The sequence below is a fragment of the Festucalex cinctus genome, chromosome 1 (assembly GCF_051991245.1).
Source record: "Festucalex cinctus isolate MCC-2025b chromosome 1, RoL_Fcin_1.0, whole genome shotgun sequence".
In the NCBI taxonomy this organism is placed as follows: Eukaryota; Metazoa; Chordata; class Actinopteri; order Syngnathiformes; family Syngnathidae; genus Festucalex; species Festucalex cinctus.
Genome location: NC_135411.1, coordinates 41,027,374 through 41,050,226, shown reverse-complemented (window position 1 = coordinate 41,050,226; position 22,853 = coordinate 41,027,374). Strand labels below are relative to the sequence as shown.

Here is a 22,853-nt window from a genome sequence, read left to right as displayed (position 1 = left end):
TGCCCCCGCGACCCGACCTCGGATAAGCGGTAGAAGATGAATGGATGGATGGATGTATATATATATATATATATTTTTTTTAACTTGTTTTACTTGTATGTATATATATATATATATATATATATATATATATATATATATATATATATATATATATATATATATATATATATATATATATGGTTTTGTGGCTGTTTGGTCACTATTTTTTAACAAGTAAAACAAATAAAAAATAAATAAAAAATAATAATAATAATAATAATAATAAATATTTTTTTTTAAAATGGACGGTATGTGCAGCTTTGAAGACCCCCTTTTTCTTTTATTGCTCAGTTCCTTAGACCCCAATATTATAATGTAGATTTGGCAGAGACATTTTTTTGTTGAATTACAGTTAAAATTCTTTAATTAAAAAAAACATACAAGTTTCCTCCTGTAAACATAATTGAGCATATAATTTATACATGTATTTCAGGCAAGTTGTAAAATGTCTTATTTTTTATGTTTAACAAATGTAAAACATCATAAATCATGCTGTTTCTACAATGTACGGTCTCAAGTGTTCTCCAATTTCGATACTGTAAATGGATAGGATCGTATGCCGAGAAACATTTCTTGGGAGGAGCAATATGGCGGCCTCGCGACTTCAAAAGTCTTGGTGTGGGATTGAAGAAGAAGAAGAAGAAGAAGAAGAAGAAGAAGAAGAAGAAGAAGAAGAAGAAGAAGAAGAAGAAGAAGAAGAAGAAGAAGTAGTAGTAGTGGCACGTGATTTTATATGATTAGTGTACGAGAAACCTGTCAAATTAGTTAACCACAAATGGGTCAATACAGAGCAGCGCCTGTTTTGATTTTATTTGCCATAATCGCCAGTAAAGGTACGTTGCCTGTTGGCCTTTACAACACAATTTTCTATTGTATTATATGCGAAGCTCTCCAACCGATAACCCAAACACATAAACATGAACCATATTATTGATTTGGATATCATAATCATAAAAAAATAAAAATAAAAAATTACTGTGTTTTTAAAAAAATGTAGTGGGCATACATGAAGCGAAATTTACTTAAGTGAAGTATTAAAAGTTTTAATTCAAATCCTAATGTATCATTTACAAATAGAGTACACACCATAGGATGACGAATGGTTTGATTAAAAATAAATAAATAAATAATGGGTGTGCCTATGTTACAGTGAGGCAAAATAGTGTTTAGTCATCCACCAATTGTACTCGTTTTACGCTTTGAAATGATGACAGGGATTTGTGCAAAGTTTCATGAGTTTGCGCCCTATCTTTAGACCTTCTTGGCAAACACTGCGTCTTCACGGCAACAGTGTGCGACGATATAAAAAGCTTTTGGTAACGTTTCATCTTAAACATCTCAAGATGAAACAGTCCAAGTTGAAGATGATCAGATAAATTATGTAATTTCTAGTTGTAGTAGTATTACTAGTAACTAGTAAGTACTAGTGTTAATAGTAGTAGCAGTAGTAGTAGTAGTATGTCAGTTTGTGACGCTACGTCAGTAACGTCACTGAGAATGATTGACAGCTACCCACCTAACCTTTGCGTTAGCGAGAGTACTACTAAATAAAACAGACACCATAATGTCATCAAAAAGAAGCTATCTCAGCGGCGCGGAAAAACGGAAGAAAAAGAAAACTGAAGATGGAAAACAAACAAAGGACAAAGGTAAGGGACTTGTTGGTGATGGATAATTGGAGGTGAAATTCCATTTTATTTTATTTTTAGCAAGTTTGTTTTACTATTTGTTTTACTAGCTAACTCACTAGCCTCTGGCATTTATTTAGAGATGTTAACTCTCTCTTGGAAGTGACAAATTTGTGATTGATTGATTGATTGATTGATTGAACATATAAACATAAAAACAAACAGCAGAAAAACAAAAATTAAAAAAGAAAAGAAGAAAAGAAAAAACAAAAAACAAACTCATCATAGTTTACATGTTCAAAAGGGAGTAGGAAGAAGTTAAAAACTTATCTAGTCCTACCCCTCATACATTATAAATTTTAATTTATTTCATTATTAATACAATACTAGGTTAATATTTTTAAAAATAAAAGGATGCGTGCATTATCCAGCAACATATGTACATGAAATTCCTAGACATATACCATAATACATTTATAAATCATATAGTGTACTCATACTCATTATATACAATTTTCATGCTCTTATTTGACATAAGTAATTTTTTGAACTTTGCTTTTAAACAATTTTTTAAACTCAAGTCACATCTTTTCAAGTCAATTCCCAAATTATTCCACAAATTAACACCTTTTACAGAAACACACCTTTGCTTAATATTTGTTCTTGTTTTGGGTTTTTTGTACGCACTTGCACCCCTTGGGTAATTGGGTACAAGCACTGTACATCACAATTTTTAATACAAACACAGATTAATTTTAATTAATATTCTGTATTACTGCAAGCAGTTAAGTCAAGTCATCTTTAGACAATGGATGGATGGATGTATTACTGCAATATTACTGTAATAATAATAATAATAATAATAATAAAAAAAAAAAAAAGGAATATTCACTCATGGTCTATTTACTTGATAACCTAAGGAGGTTTGTCTTTCTAGGAGCACTAGTAAAATATTTTGGAGCTCTAGATAATGAGCCAGGGGGATCTTCGGAACTTCCTGACAAGGACGCCATAGGACCATCACATCCTTCAGGAAGACCTCCGACTGACCAGGCAGCCCCAGGATCACCACTTTCCTCTGCAGGACCTTCTGACCAGTATACAATGTTAGGTGTTATGCTGATAGTGTGAGACTGTTGTTAAATAAGCATTATTTTAAGTTAGTTTTCCTTTTTTGGACTATAAAATAGTTTGTTTTGTTGTGTTTTATTTAATTAAAACACTTTTCTAAACACTCAAAAGCTGTTTTATTTGTTGACGTAAAGGGGACTGTCAACTTAAGATGTTAAATTTTAACTGTAGTCCGTTTTGTTCAAAGTGTAATAGATTGTGGTATCTTCGGAGACCACCTAAATGGTTAGGAATCTCTTCATTGTAGTTTGGCAAACTAGGGGCCCCCAAACAAAGCCTTGCCTAGGGCCCCCATGAAGCTAGAAACGGCCCTGCTGAGGAGGACCATAACCAGGACAGCGTGGAACAGGCTATAATGGAGCTAAATGTATTAGTTGAAAAATATGTGCAACAAAGGAAATAAAATAATGTCACAATTTAAATAGTCCGAGATTTATTCGCTGTTGCGTCAAGTACAGTGGTCACGTGATATGCAACTGTGTCAAGTATGGTGGTCACGTGATAAACAATGAGGAGAAAGTAGCAAGCTGACTGTCTTAAGGCAGGGTCTGTCGTTTTCACTCAGGAAAATGCACTTTTTAAATACAGGATGTACACACAAACTCTTTCTCAGTCTACACATCTGGACTTATGTTAATGTTTGGTGGTGATTTTTTCCTAAACCCCCACCCCCCCAGCCAGTATTTTGCCATTTTGTGTTTGTTTTGTAAACAGCGGGACGTTTCTCTGGACAGACAGTGCTTCGTGACGTCACTCCCGTGGCAACGACAGCACGCACGGATTCTTTTTTTCTTTCCACTCACTCACTCACTCACTCACTCACTCACTCACTCACTGGATTTTTTTTTCACTCACTCACTCGAGTGAGTGAAAAAAAAATCCATGCATGCTGTCAAGGTTCCGCGGGAGTGACATCACAAAGCCGACAAATTACAACGGTCCCGTCTACGACCCCCCCGCTCTGCGATTGGCTGGAGGGGTATAAACACTGTTTGTCCAGAGAAACGACTCGCTGTTTACAAAACTAACACAAAATGGCTAAATACAGGCTGGGGGGGGGGTTAGGAAAAAATCACCACCAAACATTAATATAAGACCAGATGTGTAGACTGAGAAAGAGTTAAAGTGTGTTCATCCTGTATTTAAAAAGTGCATTTTCCTGAATGAAAACGACAGACCCTGCCTTTAAGTGAAATGCATTAAATGGACACAATGTTGCTCAAAACATTATGGTGCAGTCGGGAACAAACTTAAAGTAAAAAAGCAGTGATTTTGATTAAAACGGTTCTGTATTGAATACTGCAGTTTTTAAATGTCTTAGAAAATATGGAAAAATGTTGATAAAAACTTAGTCATGCTAGATGACGTTGAATACATTGAATGTTAAATGTTTTTTGTTTTTTCCAAATGTTCGTGTGTTGAATTGAGTTGATAATCTGGATATAAATACCCATTGTCCCTTATATTTCCTGTACAATAATAATAATAGTCTAACTGCGGCGCACACGCATGCACACACACTCACCTACCCACACAGTGATCGTCAACTTCAAGTTAATCCCCTTCCCTTCAATGTGTACTTTTGTTACTGTCCCGGCCGTTAGCCGTAGCGGCGCTCATAGCGATTGTGCATGTGTGTGAAAACTTAAAGAAAGGATATTGTGTGCCAGTGCCAGACTGCCTTCTCGTTGAGAATGACCGGTGCAGTTAGGCGGTTAGCTTCGCAATGCATTGCTACTCGTCTAGCGGCGACTTAAGCAAACAAGCGGCAAGTTCCAGTCAACATACAGTGCAGTGCGTCGCGTTCTTAATATTATCACACTAATAATAATAATAATAATAACTAAACTTATCTTGCTCTGATTTCTTAAAGCACTGCATATGGATGTTTCCTCGTAACATGCATCATTGATGATGTACTGCTATGGGACAACAATTTGTCCTCTCAATCTTCTCGAAATGGTCTCAAACTCTGGACATTATTTGTCTTTTGTTAGGGGAGTGACAGGAGTCATTTTTTTTCTCTGTCCTCCTCCATCGCACAGTCGTTAGCGACACACACTGCGCGTGGGCATAAAAGGTCCGTGTGAAACATGGACAAACATTGTCATTTCACTCCATCGGGGGTCGGGAAGCACAAAGCCGCCCAATCACAGGCTCACGTCTTCATCGACTGACTGATGGCGTCTGCCCCCTTTCCTGCCTAAACAACATCCTCACTTCTTCCATTTTACACGTACAAAAAAACACAAACAAGATGTCTGCCTCTTTTCTCGCTCAAACATCCTTTTTTTCTTCCTTTAACTGACCGGCAGTGCAAACATGGTTCCGGGTGCAGTGTCGACTTAAATTTTTCCAGTCGACCTATTTTTAAAGTCGATTTTTTTCGCCCAGCCCTAGTCGTGAGTACGTTCCGCGTAAACAAGATTTGTTGTGCAAATAAAGTGTTAAAACTCTTATTTGTGTCGTTTTTGGGATCCAACTCCAGAACATAACAATTGAAAAGCATTGGATTTTGGATTGTTGTAATTTGATTTGTAAGGATTCTTTTGATTTCAAAATGTGATGAAATGTTGTTTGACTACAACAATAATCTACCTGGTTTGTATGCTATTCACAGGCCAACATTATGTTGTTTGTTTTCACTATGTAAAGGAAGAATTTGCATTGCGTTGCATTGAGGAAATATCAACAATTCCCTGATGTTTGGAATTGTCAATCCAATGTTAGCTAGAATAATGTGAGAGTCCATTTAATAAGATGAAGCGCTGGAAGAAGACACCTTGGTGAAGTGAAGTGGGTCCTTCTCTAAAATCAGCCTGGTTGATCAATGAAGATATCGCCATAGCAGCGAGGTGGTAGCCCACTTCAAATCTTGTCCTGCACAGTTGGTGCAAAATGGTACAGCAGCTTACAATTTAGTTTTTGCCAACTAACTCCCTCTCCATGTCGGGAGGAGGGAGCAAAAGAAAGAAGTGGCAAACAAACAGGCCAACGTAGTTCAACCAAATGTAGTATAAAAATAGGCCTTATGGCAGGATTTAAACATTTCTACTGAGGTAGCTGCTCTGATTTCTCTAGCTATGGAGTTCCAGAACACTGGATCCCAAATCAAAAATGCTCTTGAACCCACAAAATTATTTTTGGCTCTTAGGATAAGCACCCAAAAGACCAGTGTGACATCCCTTGTGTTTTAAAGTGTGTGAATTCAGATCAAAACAATGTCAATTGCTTTAAATTGAAGAAAACATCAGTTTTTGGCAACATTTTTACCTGTGTTTCCCTCATGGTGGTGTGCCCCTTTGCCGAATACAGCTATTGAGGTTAAAATGTCAATTGTTAATATCTTTTTCTTTCCCCATTGTTTATAGGGCTTCCAAGTCCACTGGCAGGCAAAGAAACCTGGGATTATGTGGAAGTTCGAGATGGAGCCCACATGTTCTGGTGGCTTTACTATGCAGACAGTCCGTTTGTCAAATATCAAGAATTTCCTCTAGTCATGTGGCTACAGGTATGACACATTTACCTGTATTGAAAAACAGCTTTTGTGGGTTTTTAATATTATGTTTCTAGACATATAATAAAGGGTGACTCAAAGCTTAGAATGAGGATATACTTTGTCCTGTCAATACATATACTCTTTTACAGCATGTTATTATTACATCAAAAAATCAATCAATCAATCAATCAATCAATCAATCACATTTTAAAAAAAGAGAACACACAAAGAATTTATAATACATTTAAAATCCATACAAACACTCTCTCCAGCACCTCCAAAGCACAGAAGTGTACTTTACACAACTCTGCTCAGGTCTTACAAGAGCATATAAAATGTCATTTTGTGAGTCCATGAGTCTCATTAAAAATGTATATACAGAATTCCGTATGACAGCATTCAATGCCATCCATCCATCCATCCATTTTCTTGACCGCTTATTCCTCACAAGGGTCGCGGGGGGTGCTGGCGCCTATCTCAGCTGGCTCTGGGCAGTAGGCGGGGGACACCCTGGACTGGTTGCCAACCAATCGCAGGGCACACAGAGACAAACAACCATCCACACTCACAAGCACACCAAGGGACAATTCGGAGCGCCCAATTAACCTGCCATGCATGTCTTTGGAATGTGGGAGGAGACCGGAGTACCCGGAGAAGACCCACGCGGGCACGGGGAGAACATGCAAACTCCACCCAGGAAGGTCTGAGCCTGGACTCGAACCGGAGACCTCAGAACTGGGAAGCGGACGTGCTAACCATTCGACTACCGTGCCGCCCAGCATTCAATGTTGTGTCATTATTCTGCACAAACAACATACTTGCACTTGTCCACCGAGGGACCTTCAGCAGGAGTCTCAAGAGCATCATTGTATGCAACCTGCAGCTTCCTGTATTTAGACTGTGTATACCGGCACCACAGGGAGGCAGTGTAGAGTGGTGTACAGTAAGCATTGAACAGATATATTTTCACTTTTTCTGTACGCATTCCAAATTTTCTTACTAACATATTAGCCTGTGCATACAACTTACAATACTGCCTTTGTAGACAGCTAATCGACGCGCTGCAGACAGCTGAACTTGTAGATTAGTGCACGTCTATCGGCTGCATGCGGGGCGCCGCGCAGTGATACGAACAAACAGAAAAGTAGTGCCGGCAGTAATGGCGTCTGACTTTTTTCAGAAAAAGGAGTATTGTGATGCAAATGTATCACTCTTTTGAACACAAATTATTTTTAGAAGAAAAACGCTTTATTTCCGTGACCCCAGCCAGCTTGCTGGACTATTTTCCTCTCGTCCAACACCGGACCAGAACTCGTCTCACAGAACACTGTCAGGGGTAAGTCAGTGCTGATCGCACACACTGGAGGTGAGGATGAAATAGAGTCATAATGTCAAAAAATCCGAACTATCCCTTTAAGAAGAAACACACCAAGTTTGAAAACGATTGGATACATTTTGTAGGAGTTTGATAAAATATGACACCTGTAATGGCCCCAATGGCTACAAATAAGTAGAGCCCGACCGATATCCATTTTTTGAGGCCAATGATACCGGTTGTTTCACAGCGTAGTAGTTTTTAAATGAGTTGGCCAAACTCTCTCTCAATACGGCGCTGATTCAACAGCGCCCCTGCTGTAAAGTTTACTGGCTTTGCGAGTGTGGATCTTGGGTTTTCGGCACGTAGAACTGCTCAGCAGAATATCACTGCCAAAAGTCACGTGACTTTTATCCGTAGCTGTAGAATTGCTTTTTACACACGCAAAACATATTTTTGCACTTGAAAGATTTTTTTTTGTTTTTTTTGGAAATTGAGATATGCTTCTTTGTGTACGTAGATCAGGTTTTGTGTACGTAGATCAGGTTTTGTGTACATAGATCATGTTTTATGTGTTTACGGAGTTTTGGCATGAGTCTAACTCCATGTTTGAGAATGCTAAAGGCCTGAGACTGCGATAGTGGTTTACCTTCCAACCAGACAGTGATCTTAAACATAAAGCAAAATTTTTACATTTTAAGTTTAGTTTTGAAATTTCCATTTTAAAAACTAAACTTATCAAGATATTTGAATGGCCAAGCCAATCTCCAGACCTGAATCCAATTGAGAATCTGTGGAAGAATCTGAAAACCGCTGTTCTCAAATGCTGTCCATTAGGGCTGGGAATCTTTGACTGTCTCACGATTCGATTCAGAATTAATTTTCGATTCTCGATTCAAACAATTTTCGATACAAAATTATTTGATTGGCAAATGATTTCTGCTTCAATTTACAGATATGCACAACATTGACATGATCTACTCCAGCCTGCTTTGCAAGACAAAATGACAAATAGAGACATTAAAGTGTCTTTTTTTTTTTTTTTAAACATTTATTAATTTTGTATTGTAAGTGCCTTTTTCCACAAAAACAGCATGTGGGCTACAACTTCTTTTCCCCCCTTCTTCTTCATTTCTAATTGAAATAAAATCGATTTTTGGATATTAAATATCGATTCGATTAATAAATGAGAATCTCGATTCTTTTATGAATCCATTTTTTGGCACACCCCTACTCTCCATGTTATCTACCTGAGGTGGACCTGTTTTGCAAGGAAGAATGGGCAAAAAGTTCAGTCTCAGTCTTGATGTGCAAAACAGATAGAGGCTTACCCTACAAGACTTGCATTTGTAAATGCAGCAAAGGCATTAACTCAAGGGGTGAATATATTTCCGCATGTCCTACTTTTCAATTTATTTTGTTTAAAAAACAAAAAAACTTGAAAATATCATATACATTTTGTTCCACTTCCCGACTGTGTTGATTATTCGCAAGGAAATTTGTATTTTATATCCTCATGTTTGAAGCCTGAAATACAGGTGAAAATGTTCAAAAGTGGGGGTTGGGCACTATTTATGATCAAGAGCAGGGATGTCAAACATACGGCCCGCGGGCTGGGTTAAACCCCTTTGTGGGCCTGATCCGATGTTTTTGTAAAGTAAAAAAAATAATTTATAATGTCGGACCAATTAATCAGCTGGCCACAATCAAAACATCCATCCATCCATCCATCCATTTATAAGTTTATAATTTCACAAGCAGTCCTCAGATGAGCAATGCAAGTTGTACGGGGAATCCTCCTGGATGTCATTATTTTACACACAACTTAAAGTTATGGATTGTTTGTTTATTTATTTATTTTTAAATCATAGACCAACATAAACATGTTAGATTTGACATAAATTAATTACTGCTAACACAATAGATATGACAAGGATTAACATCCTTATAACATGATTAACACATTTGCTCCCAAAAACGTAAAAATGCGTTCTATTTTAAATATTAACAATGTTCCAGACGTATGTTTTTTTTCTGTGTATTTTTTTTGTTTGTTATTTTTTTTATGATAGTGCATACAGAAGGCATCGATGCAGCCTCTGAACTCAAGAGAACTGTTGAAGCAATGGTCGTTATTACAAAAGCGGCCATCAGGTGGCAGCAGAGAATAAGAGATCAACCATGTTGCAACAAGCTGTTTCTTCCACAGTTTTAAACAGATTTGTGAATCATGATAAAACTTAGCTATATTCTAATGCTAATTTGTGCAAAATGGAAACAGATGAAAATATATATTTTTTTCCTGATAAAAGAAGAGACTAATCTTTCTTTTGCTAGGTTCCATGTTTTTATAACAATAGAAAACAATATTCTGTGGGCCTTGCAAAAATCAGTCAAAATCCAGGAAAACAGGGACGAAGGGGGTTGCTTGAGTGACAATGGCGGCGAGTGAATGCGTTAACTGTGCCACACAATGCATTCTGGGAACAATATATATACAAAACAGGTAGCAATTTAACACATCCAGAACACATACAGGCAAAGTGTTGCCGCATTACATTTGCATTCATGTAGTTTTTTGGAACAGTATGATTACAGTTGAGCGCCGTAATTTAGGGCTAGTCCACAAATAGCGAAAATCTGCGTATAGTTGACAGCAAAAGTTACATACCATTATTTTACCGATCCGGCCCACTTGGTAATATATTTGCCTCTATGCGGCCCCTGAGCTAATATGAGTTTGACACCCCTGATCTAGAGCTACCATAATTTTTGTCCTGGCCTGTTTCATGAGTTTATTCTTTAACATAATTCTGTTGAACCACAATTCAGAACCAATCCATGATTTTCACTGGTTGATGTACTTTTTTTTTTTTCTTTCTTTTTTTTATTGACAGGTGGTTACTATCAATTTTGCCCATGTCATCGAAATTGGAATTTGTCATCCAATTTTGTGCCATAATGAGGATAATAATGGTGGCCCATTAAATACGTCAACATGATTTTAATCTTGTTCTTACTTAAAGATGGCCTCTATGTGTTTAGGGTGGACCGGGAGGTTCAGGAAGTGGCTTTGGCAACTTTGAAGAGATTGGACCTTTGAATACCGACCTAAAACCCAGAAAGAGCAGTTGGGTAAGATGGTTGCACCGAGAGTTTAGAATTATTTTCTTTACAGCAATACACAACAAGCAGTTTTCAGAAGATAAGAAGTTTCAGTTGTTTAGCTATTTGTATTTTTGTTGATGATTCCATATAAGTACTCTATGTGCATATGTTTTGTTCTTGCAGGTACAGGCAGCCAATGTGTTATTTGTAGACAACCCTGTGGGCTCTGGGTTTAGCTACACAGACAAGCCAGATTGCTATGCGACAAATGTTGCCACAGTGGCTTCAGACATGTTGACCCTCTTAAAACACTTCTTTGCTAAGATGGAAGAGTTTCAGGTATGGCATTTGGATTTCTCTCATGAGGAAAATACAATTGTACTTGCATTGGTTTTGATGATATTTCAACTAACTCCACCTCTCACTCATAGTCGACTGGAATAGAAAAAAAAAAAAAAAAGTGATTTGAAAGTGATTTGTTTTTAATCATGTCCAAAATCATCCTGCGCTGCAAATCTTTGGTTGCGTAGGTGAAATTCAACCAATTAGAGGGCTTAAATGTAGCTGAATCAATTACATGATGGAAAAACTCACTTTTGACTCAGAGCCTTCGTGAACCTGCAGTGTGGTGAATCTAAAATTTGATTGGTTAAAAGAAGAATCAGCAATTCCAAATTCCAATGGTGTGTGTGTGTGTGCGCGTGCGTGTCTGCGTGTGTGGGGGTGTGCATGTGCGTGTGTGTGGTTGGCACCAGCATGTGAAATTCTGAAGGCAGTGGGCAAATAATATTTGCATGGCAACACATTGAAGCAGATATCTGATTGGACATAAAAAAAAAAAAAAAAAAGAACCCACAAACGATTGGAAGCCGTGTGACCATGACACATGTTGTGATGAAATAAAATGAAAGACTGTTGAAAATAAATTAGTACCAGTTGTAAATGTAGCTTCTGTTTGCGTTCGAGCCAGCTGAGAAGGCCTTGAAGGCCCTGACGCCACACCACTGCTACAATATACTGTATTCAGGGCTCTCAGGGTTGATCAAAGGTTTATTTAACGATCATTATTGGCTCCAGTTTGAAGGGAGGCACCGTATATATTATACCACATAATACCGGTAATCTTTTTCAAACCTTCCTTTCCTTACATTATTGATGGTCATTTAATTTAAATAAAAGAGACAATTATTTTACTTTCTCCAGAGAATACCCTTCTACATATTTTCTGAATCGTATGGAGGAAAAATGGCAGCTGCTATATCCCTTGCACTTAGAAAGGTGAGTCAGTTTTTCTTTTTCACTTCATCACATTCTACTCTTATTAAATTTAAAAATATGACAAAATATATTTTATATCTCAAGTGTGCAATGTAAACAAAACCCCAACAGCCAAAATGTGATCTAAAAAAAAGATAAAGCATAAATAAATTAGTCACTGAATAGAACTGACAAAATACTGTAACCTTTCCTTGTTCTTAACTTGCATCTTGTCAATCTGCGCAACCAGTTGACTCATTAAATACACTGTACTAAAATTGTTAATGTGAGCATGTCTTTTTGTTGTTGTTGTTGTTGTTGTTTCATAATCCAGGCAATAGCACAAGGGGAGCTCAAATGTAACTTTGCTGGTGTGGCACTTGGAGACTCATGGATATCCCCAGTGGGTTGGTATCAGTTAGCTTTATATCTTGGACTTGTTTATTGTGTCAGTTCCACAAAACTACTACAAAGCAGGACAAACTGTTATGTAGCAGTTGTCAAAACCACACACTGGCTTACCTAATGTCATATTTATTCATACAGTTTACAACTCTCATCTTTTTGCTTCATCCACAGACTCTGTTATGACATGGGGACCGTATCTTTATGCTATTGTAAGTTATAAAAATGAAGTTTGTTAAAACTAACAAAAAAAATTATAAAGCTAGTTTTTCATTTCCATTGACCTGTGATCTTTTTGCAGTCACTGCTAGATAATCAAGGTTTGAATGAGGTGAGCAGTGCAGCAGAGGAAGTGAAACAAGCTGTAGAACAGCAGCAGTTTCAGAAAGCTACAGAGCTGTGGTCTGTTGTCGAGACAGTGGTTGAGCAGGTAGGTATGACTAAAGAACATCTTTGCTTTAACACTGGTTTGTTTGTACATTGAGGTTCAGGATAGGCACATTTATGTTGCCATGGTGTCCATTTCTTTCAGTGTATCAAATTATAATTAATACTACGGCAGAGAATAGGTGCTCGTAACACTTTTATTTGTTGGTTGGTTGGTTGGTTGGTTGGTTTGTATTTATTTGTTTCAGGCAATTTCAAAACACGCAATGGGTATCTGGCTCCACCAAAAAGCAAGAAACCAACAACAAAGAAAGCGAAAAAACAAAAAAGGAAGATAGAGTCCAATTCTGCCTGAAAGGGAGTGGGAAGAAGAAAAAACTTATTTAATCCCACCCCCATCTGCCATTCAAAATGTCAAGCTACTCTGCTACTGACTTTAAGACTCAAAATTAAACAAGTACCCAGAGAGCAATGAATATTAAATGACCAAGGAAATAATTAATTGAGAATACAAACGATTTAGCATGGTGGCAGTACCATAAGAGACAATACGTTTTACAATTTACAACACAAATACACAAATGTAAGAAATAAACAATACTGGCACAGATAGGACAGCATGTACCAGCAATGGTGATAAACAATATACCAACAATGCTAAAGAAGAAACAAGCACATATTTACACAGACAGAAAACACTGATGTCATCTTAACACAAAATATTCTCAATATATTGTGACCAGACCATTCTTTTAAATAAAAACTTAAATCTATAAATACTTTTACATTGTTTAAGTTGTAAACAAAGATTATTCCATAGTTTAACACCACAAACAGACACACAAAAGCTTTTGCGAGTAGTTCTAATTCTTAGTAACGTAAAATTTCCATATTCTCTCAGTGTATGCACACACACTCTAACCCCGGGTTTTCACCGGTTGCGGTTGCGGTGCGGTTGCGGTGCGGTTGCGGTGCGGTCCGGCGACGCAAGCAATTAGATTCCATTCATTCGAATGGTGCAGTTTACACCGCTTGCGGGTGCGTTGCGTGTCGACTGCGGAAGGCCTGCGGCGTGCCGCAAGCCTTCCGCAAGGATAGACCTATTTTCTATTTTTGCCGGACGCCGCAGCGGTAGGCCTCCGGCAAATGGCAAGCTAGCACAAAACACATCGAGCGGGACAGGAAGACCGAGGCAGTTTCAAAATAAATTTCCGGTTACCTTTCAGAATAAAACACTCGCCAGCTCCTATTTCGCAAGTTTTTCAGCAAAACGTGACGTGGCGTCGCCGGGCCATGTGCTCATTCACGGTTTAGACACCAGCGAACATGGACGAGGAGAGGTTTATATTGGAGGTGGAAAACCACAAAATAATATATGACACGGCACATCCTTTTTATAAGGACTGTAATGTATTGTGAGTTTGATGTTCGCGATTGCTCGTTGTGCCCGTCTCGCTTGCCGTACTGAGCGGCAGCCGGACGCGGAAGACAGAAATAAAGAGTGGACCCGCACTGACCCGACTCTCGTTATTAATATACTTTACAAGGACAACCAAAAAAAGGATGCTGCATGGAATCTCATAGCAGAAGAAGAAGAAAATGTTAAATCAAAAGAAGTCCACCTCTCGTTGTGAAATGCCACATGATCGCGCGCGCGCGGTCCCGCGAGACACGTTGGGAAGTGGGCGGCGACGGAGCTGCCGGACCGCAGCTGTGCGGAGCCGGTGTGGATTGACAAAAAAATTGACCCGTCCGGAGCACGCAGTCAAGACGCACCGCACCGCAACCGCATCCAGTGAAAACCCGGGGTAATTGTGAAAAACGTCTGCACATTGGCCGGTAATGCTTTGTTAAAGCTTTGTATAAAATTATAGATATATGGTATTTCACAAGATCTTGAAATTCTAACAACTTGGATTGAATGAACAATTTATGCGCGTGGTCTAGAAAACCAACCTTATGAATAATACGTAAAGAACGTTTCTGTAAGGTCACTAGTGGATTTATTGTATTGTGGTATGTGTTGTCTGGTATGTCTTCTGGACCTAACAGTACACGGATCAAAGAAGATGAGACAGTGAATTATTTTCCACTTCATTATAAATACATTGTATCCTTGTGGGGATTATTGGGTTTATTTTCTCTTTCTTCTTTTTCCTTAGAACACCAACGGAGTGAACTTCTACAACGTACTCTCACAAACTTCAGAAGATAAATCTGCCTCTTTAGTAGGAACAAACTTTTTATGTAAGAGTTATTTTTTTGTTTTTGTTTGTTTTCTGAATGGACTGCAGAAATGGAAATAATAAATCAATATACCACTTACTAGTGATCATTAAGAATGACTACTACACTTGCGTCCAAAAAACGCGAATCGCTTCATTTTTGCTGTAAACTGTAAAAAGATGAATATCAGACAATTCAGCTTTTATCTCCACTCGTTTACTTCGGAATTTCTTAACCTTTTCGATTTTGAGGGACTAAACATCCACGGAAACTTATTAACCTTGGCACACACATCTGGCCTGGCAAAATAAACAGTATTTTATCATGTACTGTTAAAAAAGATTCACTAGCTCCGGTTGTACGTTTCAGCAATATGTACTAAAATATATGAAAGATCTCAAAATCTACAAAAATGTATCTTGCTAAAATGAACAGGAAGTAATTATGACTTTTTGAGTATCTGATTTTGGTCAATTTTTGCACATTTACTGCGGTCAAACTTTTGTCTACTTCTAGGCGTTTCATCCGATTGTGTTGTGTGCTGAAGGGTTGGATCCCAAAACGCAGATACAAATAAGGTTTTAACTATTTATTCACATAACTTGACTCAACTAAAAACAACGAGAATGCATCGAGAATCATGAGGCTCCAAGCCCCCTTGGGCTGCTGGAACACACAGAGGAACAGCTTGCAATAATCCGGCAACACGCACATTCCTCAGCTTATATAGACAGCCAATCAATCTCATTGGTTGTGGCTAAACATGTGAGTACCAGTGCTGACATGGAATTCTCTGATTGGCTGTTAACCCAGTACAGATAGTTCCGGACATCAACAAACAACAAAAGATTACTGACATTACAAAGTTTAGACATCATATAGCCAAAACTAGTTGAAACTGGATGCTGTTACATCAATACTAGGGGTGGGACGATACGGGTAAACCACGATTCGATATTCTGACGATGTTTGGCTCACGATATCGATAATATCACGATACACGATATCTACAATTTTTGATATATTGTCATAAAAAAAAAGCAATATATCACGATATGTGACGGAAAAAGCCAACAAATGCCCAAAAAAGGAAAATGTCTAATTATGCATTTATTCAATGCCAAAACTTTGTATAATGTACAAAGTTCTGCATAGTGCCTCACTGCCTCTTAGCCTTATAACTGTAAACATTGTAAAGTGAGTCAAATTAAAGTGCATAAACATTTATAACAACACTGCACAACTGGAAACATTACATCGATAATTAATCGATCATTTATTGCAACAGAGAGCGCAACAATATATTGCGATATAGATTTTTTTTCTCCCACCCCTAATCAATACTTAAAACAGACACGTAACGGGTCATGAACTCTGGCGCACGGTCATGAACTCTACTCAAACTTAACCCAGGTGTGACCCCAGACATGAGACAAGACCTAAACATTACTCCTGCATGACTCGAGTCATGACAGATTGACTTCAAACTTGGCCTGTACCATATCAAGACCTGGACAACAACAGAGGGGGAAATCTTGAGTTGTTGAAATACTATATGTGGGGTGTGGGATATCAAATTTTGCAGTTCATATTTCCTTCGCCAATATATTCCTTATATTCTTGGCTTGTCAAATACATCAAAGGTTAAAAAATAAAACAAGGGGGAAATATAAAAGAAACTGTACACCTAGTTTGTGAAAGAAAGTTATTTTGCATGTTCATGCACGACACGCTTGAGCACACGCCCCGCCCTGTGGCTGAGGGTAACAACATGGCATCCGTGTTTTCAGTTGGCCAGACTCTCTCTATATACGGCTCTGAACCAAACAAGGGCCACAAGAATATTACCGGTAAGCCTTTAAAGAAGAAAATGTAAATAAGTACCGGTACAAGTACACTGTTGCCATTCCATTGGCTGTTGTTGTTGGCTAATGTTCAATAAAGAGACGTTTCAACATTTACATTCAGTATAAATTCTGCCGTAGTCTGACATCTGCTGTAGCTTCTATACTTTTTAATTGTTTTTGTCTAACTGTTGGGCAACTTGGCGCTATGATGACTTCACAAGTGAACATGTTTCTAATTCTCAAAAACAACCAATTATACTTAAATTCGTTTTCGTACTGCGATTTGTTTTCCCTTTTCAACTGTTTCTTTAAAGATTAACTTGGGGAGAAAAAAACATCTGCCATACAAGTTTGTGATTAAAAAAAGAATTGAATGGCAGCATACACTTACAGCATGTTGACCAGTTGACCATTGAATTATTTGTTGCAGCTATGCAGGCTTCAAGACATGTTCAGCGACTCCAGAGCCAATCACTAAGTGAGCTGATGAATGGACCTATTAGAGAGAAACTGCACATTATCCCTGATAATGTCACCTGGGGAGGTATTTTACTCAATCCATTTATTTTCATACAAAACCATTCATTTGACAATATATGAATATTAACTCATTCAAACACAAAAATGTGTAAACACGTTTTTGTTTTTTTTAATACTTTGTCCTTCACTTCCAAAAACATATTTATACTTTTCTTTTTATGTTTTGTTATGCAAGAGCATACAGAAGGCTTTGATGCAGCTTCTGACATAAAGAGGTAGCTTTAAGCAATGGTAGTTATTAAAAAAAAAAAAAAAAAAAAACGGCCAGCAGGTGGCAGCATAGTATCAAAGATCAGCCAAGGTCATGTTGCAACTGTGTTTTCACCAGGAATGTGAATATTGATGAAACTTAGCTATATTCTAATGCTAGTTGCTGTAAAGCGAAAACAGATGCAAATATACATATATATATATATATATATATATATATATATATATATATATATATATATATATATATATATATATATATATATATATATATATATATTTTTTTTTTTACGAACAGGTCATTTCTTGAAGTCGCTATTCATTCTATCCAACCACACTGGTCTACATAAAATAAAATGTTATTTTACAATTCAAAGGCCTGACTATTTCCACATACAAACATTAAACAGACCATACATAACTAGATATGAACACCAAAACAATGCATACGTTCGAGACTATTTTGTGTGATTTACGACCCACATTCCCTCAACTTGCATAAAAAAAAGAAGAGTATTGTTCTCAGTAGTTTATAGAATACAACAAAAATGTTGACGAGAAGTACCCGTAAATACTCTGATAATTTTTAAAATTGGTCACCCCCTTTTTCTCTTGTTTCCAGGCCAGGCAGAGGAGGTATTCAGTTACATGGCTGGGGACTTTATGAGACCTGTGGTGGACATAGTAGACCAGCTGCTGGCTGCTGGAGTTAATGTCACTGTTTACAATGGACAATTTGATCTTATAGTGGACACTTTAGGTAACGTATATGAACTTTTTTTTACCTATTAACTGAGAGCTTCGCTCCAAAGCACACGTCCCCACTCACAAGACAACCCAATATTCTAACACCGTTAGAACATTGGTGAACATAGGTGAGGGCAGCAACGTAGGTTGACCGGTAAATCGAGAGCTTTGCCTTTTAGCTCAGCTCCTTCTTCACCACATCGGACTGATACAGAGTAGGGCCCGACCGATAGGCATTTTTTAAGGCCAATACCAATTATTGGCAGAGAAAAATACTGATTACCGATTAATCTGCCGATTATTTAAAAATATATATTTTGTGTTTTGGACATTTTCTAGTTTTTGAACATTTTCTTTCTTTCTTTTTGTTTTTAAAATACATTACCTGTTTGTTTGTTTGTTTTTAGTAAATTATGTTTTTTGGTAGCTCCAAAAATATTTTATGGTAATGTTCTGCCTTTCTTTTGTTTATGGACATTTTAGGTTACTTTTTGAACACTTTCTTTTCTGCCTTTTTTGTGACATTTCTGGCAATTTCATGGATGTTTTATGTTCAATTTTTGATTTCCCTCTTGCATTTTGTGGTGATTGATTTTTAAAAATGTTTTCATCTAGTTTTTGTCTTTTTCTCACAACTTTTTTTTCATATTTAATTTTTTTTTATCTAAATCATGACTTCATTTGAAGACTATTTTATTTAATAAATAAGAATGTAAAAGTTAATTTCTACTATTTGTTTTAGATATCCTCAATGAGCCACAGGAGAGGGACTAAAGAGCCAGATGTGGCTCCAGTGCCACAGGTTGCAGACCCCTCTTATAGTGTTATGGGAGGGGCATCTCCTGTCGTATGCCAAAGTGCGTTCATCGGTCACTGTTTTAGTCACACCCAAATAATCCAGGGAACAGTGAAAAAGAGTTTAACATGCTATATAGCGCCACAATTTAGGAGTACATTGTTGTCAGTCTTTGCACGTTTCCAGCATCTATCTTCAGTATAATGTATTTAGAAACAAATGCCTGAATTCACGTTATTTCTTTAAACCTCAGTGACATGTGTGGACTTTTCCATCAAGGTCAAGAGCTGTGGGTGCAGAAGCTCAAGTGGCAGGGTCTGTCTGTTTTTAACAAGCTAAAGTGGACTGCCTTGGATGACCCCACTGACCTTGGAGTGACTGGAGCTTTCTTCAAGAGTCATAAGAACTTTGCCTTCTATTGGATCCTCAAAGCTGGTCACATGGTAAGAAATTACAGAATATTGGGAATACAGATACAACAGATTGTGAGGACTAAGAATAGAATAAGCAATCCTGGAACCCCTACAGTTCATGTTGACCTGACCTGGCGAACCTATGGGGTAAATTTTATGCATTATATGTATTTTTAAATAATCGGCAATAATTGCTAATCTCATCTGTATTCTTTTTATGCCAATAATCGTGTCTCCATCGGCCTCAAAAAATGCATATCAGTCGTGCCTTACTCAAAATGGTCGCTAAACTTATACTACCTTTGCCAGCCACCCCCACGGGGGCTGGCGCTGCCTATCCCGTGTAAGAATGTGTGACCTGATTGTCTTAACTGGTTTCAACTGGATAAATGTGCGCCAGAGTGCAGATAGATAGGAAGACGCCAACCCAGGACTGGTCACAACGACACAACGGCCCAGCTCAAGTCATCTATCTAATCATTAAGAGCCCTGATCTAACAGGAGGACACAAAGGAGCGACTGCCAGAGGCACTGAACCCCCTTAAGGCCACTGGCCGTACCAAGTCATATTGCGCAAAACTGGCAAAGGGTTTTAGTTTGGGTCAGACCTAATATTTTTCAAGAACTGTCAAACATGTATGTTGCTGTTTGTGATGTGAATTTATGTGAAATGTATTCATTTTGTCCTTTCGCAGATTCCATCAGATCAGGGACCAATGGCTTTTCAGATGATGAAGATGATCACCAAGCAGGTCTAATACGTAGGCTCTCTGATGTCTTCTGGAATGGCTGCTGTTTTCTATTTTGTAATTATTTTGAAACAATAACGCTTCCTAAAAAAAATCTCCTGGATCGCTATTCCATCCATCCATCTATTTTCTGAACGGCTTGCTCCTCACAAGGGTCGCGGGGGTGCTGGAGCCCATCTCAGCTGGCTCTGGGCAGTAGGCGGGGGACACCCTGGACTGGTTGCCAGCCAATCGCAGGGCACACAGACGAACAACCATCTACACTCACAAGCACACCAAAGGACAATTCAGAGCGCCCAATTAACCTGCCATGCATGTCTTTGGAATGTGGGAGTACCCGGAAAAACCCACGTGGGCACGGAGAGAAGATGCAAACTTCACCCAGGAAGGCCGGAGCCTGGACTCGATCTTGTGTCCTCAGTCCTGGGAGGCGGACATGCCAACCAGTCAGCCACCGTGCCGCGGATTCCTATTTCACAATAATAATTAAAAAATACTCTTTGGAAATTGTTTAGTCATTTAAACTTCTTCATTCCCAAGTGCATACTCAAAATACTTTTATCAAGTAATTTAAGCCCCATTTCTGGCTTACCATGTTTCTCAAAGATTCTGGAGAGACTGGTTTATAACAGAATGATGATGCACTAGCATTCTGTATAAACAACAGTCTGGGTTTAGGAAAAAATATTCAACTGAATTGGCTATACAGAATTTGAAATGGCTGAGGATTTTTTTATTTATCTGAAACCTCTGATACTGTCAATTATGTTATTTCAGAAACTTACATTGTTTTTCTTGAATTACACATACATGGTTTGAAAATTATATTCATGATAGACAAGTTTGTGCGCATTGTCCACTAGTGTTGTCACGATACCAAAATTTTGACATATACCTGCATAAAATACCTTTATACCGGTACTGAAACGGCACCTCGACAAAAATCGAAAACATCAGCAAAAACAGCAATATAACTTACAAAATAAATTCAAATTATGTTTTATTCTTTATTAATTCAAAATAGCATGTATGCATGTTAATGTACATACTGTATATATTTATGTATATACTGTATGTGCTTTCACATCGCATGCCATATTCTTGAAGAACTCTATTTGACTGCATTTGATGTCATCCGTTTTAAATATTGATAATACAGTGGCACTTCAATGACTCAATAACATTGCTTGAGTGTCCGTGCATGTCTCTGCTCTTCTCCATTCTACTCCCAATTAGTCAAATACTACAAACTGGGAACAAAATAATTCACACTCGACTTGTTTTTTAAGGGAAGTGTCAGAAATGTGTCACATATCGCTCTGTCAGTTGTCTGACCTTTTTCTATGCAGAACTGTAATTTCCTTTACTGCCAAGCACTACTTTTCTGCTTGTTCGTATCACTGTGCGTCGCCCTGTAGACAGCTGATCGACGCACTGCAGACAGCTGATTCGCGCGCCTTCCGCCTTCGAAAAGACAAACAACTTGTAGATTAGTGCGCGTCTATCAGCTGTATGCGGGGCGCCGCGCAGTGATATGAACGAACAGAAAAATAGTGCCCGGCGGTTATGGCGTATGACTTTTTTTCCGAAGGGAGTTTTGTATGGAAATGTATCACTCTTTTGAACACAAATTGTTTTTAGATGAAAAACGCTTTATTTCGGTGACCCCAGCCAACTTGCTGGACTATTTTCCTCTCGTCCAACACCGGACCAGAACTAGTATCACAGAACGCTGTCAGGGGTAAGTCAGTGATGCTCGCACACACTGGAGGTGAGGATGAAATAGAGATTCATGTCAAAAAATCCAAACTATCCCTTTAACCGCTTGCTCCTCACAAGGGTTGCGGGGGGTGCTGGCTTCAGGCAGTAGAGCCTGAACTGGTTACTAGCCAATTGCAGGGCACACAGAGTTGAACAACCACTCACACTCACAAGCAAACCTTGGGACAATCTAGAGCGCCCAATTAACCTGCCATGAATGTATTTGGAATGTAGGAGGAGACCGGATTACCCGGAGAAGACCCACGCAGGCACGGGGAGAACATGCAAACTCCACCCAGGAAGGCCGAAGCCTGGACTCGATCTTGCGTCCTCATTATTGGGGGAGGACGTGCCAACCAGTCATCCACTGTGCTGCCCTATATATAACATTATATATACTATTATTTATATGTTATATATACATACTGCTCAAAATTTAGGGAACACTTATTACTATGTTCCTGCCTCTTCTGGAAGAAATTATTCACAACAGCCATTTCCATCCTTTTTGCAAAATCAACCACTAGCTGTCCTTCTGCATTCCTCTCCTGGATACCAAACCTGCCCATCAGCTCCTCATCTCCTCTGTTTCCTGCACCAACATGTCCATTGAAGTCTGCTCCAATGACAACTCTCTCACTTCTAGGGATGCTCTGCCTCATTTCATCAAGTTCCAACCAAAAGTTCTCCTTCTCCTCCAGCTCACATCCTACCTGTGGCACATACCCACTAACAACGTTGATCATCACACCTTCGATTCCTAACTTCAGGCTTAGGGGAGAGTGAGGTAAT

At 38.3% G+C, this 22,853-nt stretch overlaps 1 protein-coding gene across 2 annotated transcripts in view; it reads left to right on the top strand.

Moving 5' to 3' along the window:
• scpep1 (serine carboxypeptidase 1) overlaps positions 1-20,807 on the top strand; it is a 62,107-nt gene extending 41,300 nt beyond the window's left edge. The window contains exons 1-13 of one of the 2 annotated variants that reach the window (XM_077535688.1): positions 717-875; positions 6,173-6,312; positions 10,661-10,750; positions 10,907-11,062; positions 11,927-12,001; positions 12,315-12,387; positions 12,560-12,597; positions 12,687-12,815; positions 14,935-15,019; positions 17,276-17,389; positions 18,218-18,355; positions 19,418-19,581; positions 20,247-20,807. In XM_077535688.1, coding sequence (XP_077391814.1) covers positions 818-875; positions 6,173-6,312; positions 10,661-10,750; positions 10,907-11,062; positions 11,927-12,001; positions 12,315-12,387; positions 12,560-12,597; positions 12,687-12,815; positions 14,935-15,019; positions 17,276-17,389; positions 18,218-18,355; positions 19,418-19,581; positions 20,247-20,309 — 1,323 coding nt within the window. In that variant the 5' untranslated portion in view covers positions 717-817 and the 3' untranslated portion in view covers positions 20,310-20,807. Of the gene's footprint in view, positions 1-716; positions 876-6,172; positions 6,313-10,660; positions 10,751-10,906; positions 11,063-11,926; positions 12,002-12,314; positions 12,388-12,559; positions 12,598-12,686; positions 12,816-14,934; positions 15,020-17,275; positions 17,390-18,217; positions 18,356-19,417; positions 19,582-20,246 lie in introns of those variants that run through there. The other variant, XM_077535687.1, reaches the window with a different exon arrangement.
• The last annotated feature ends 2,046 nt before the right edge of the window (positions 20,808-22,853 follow it).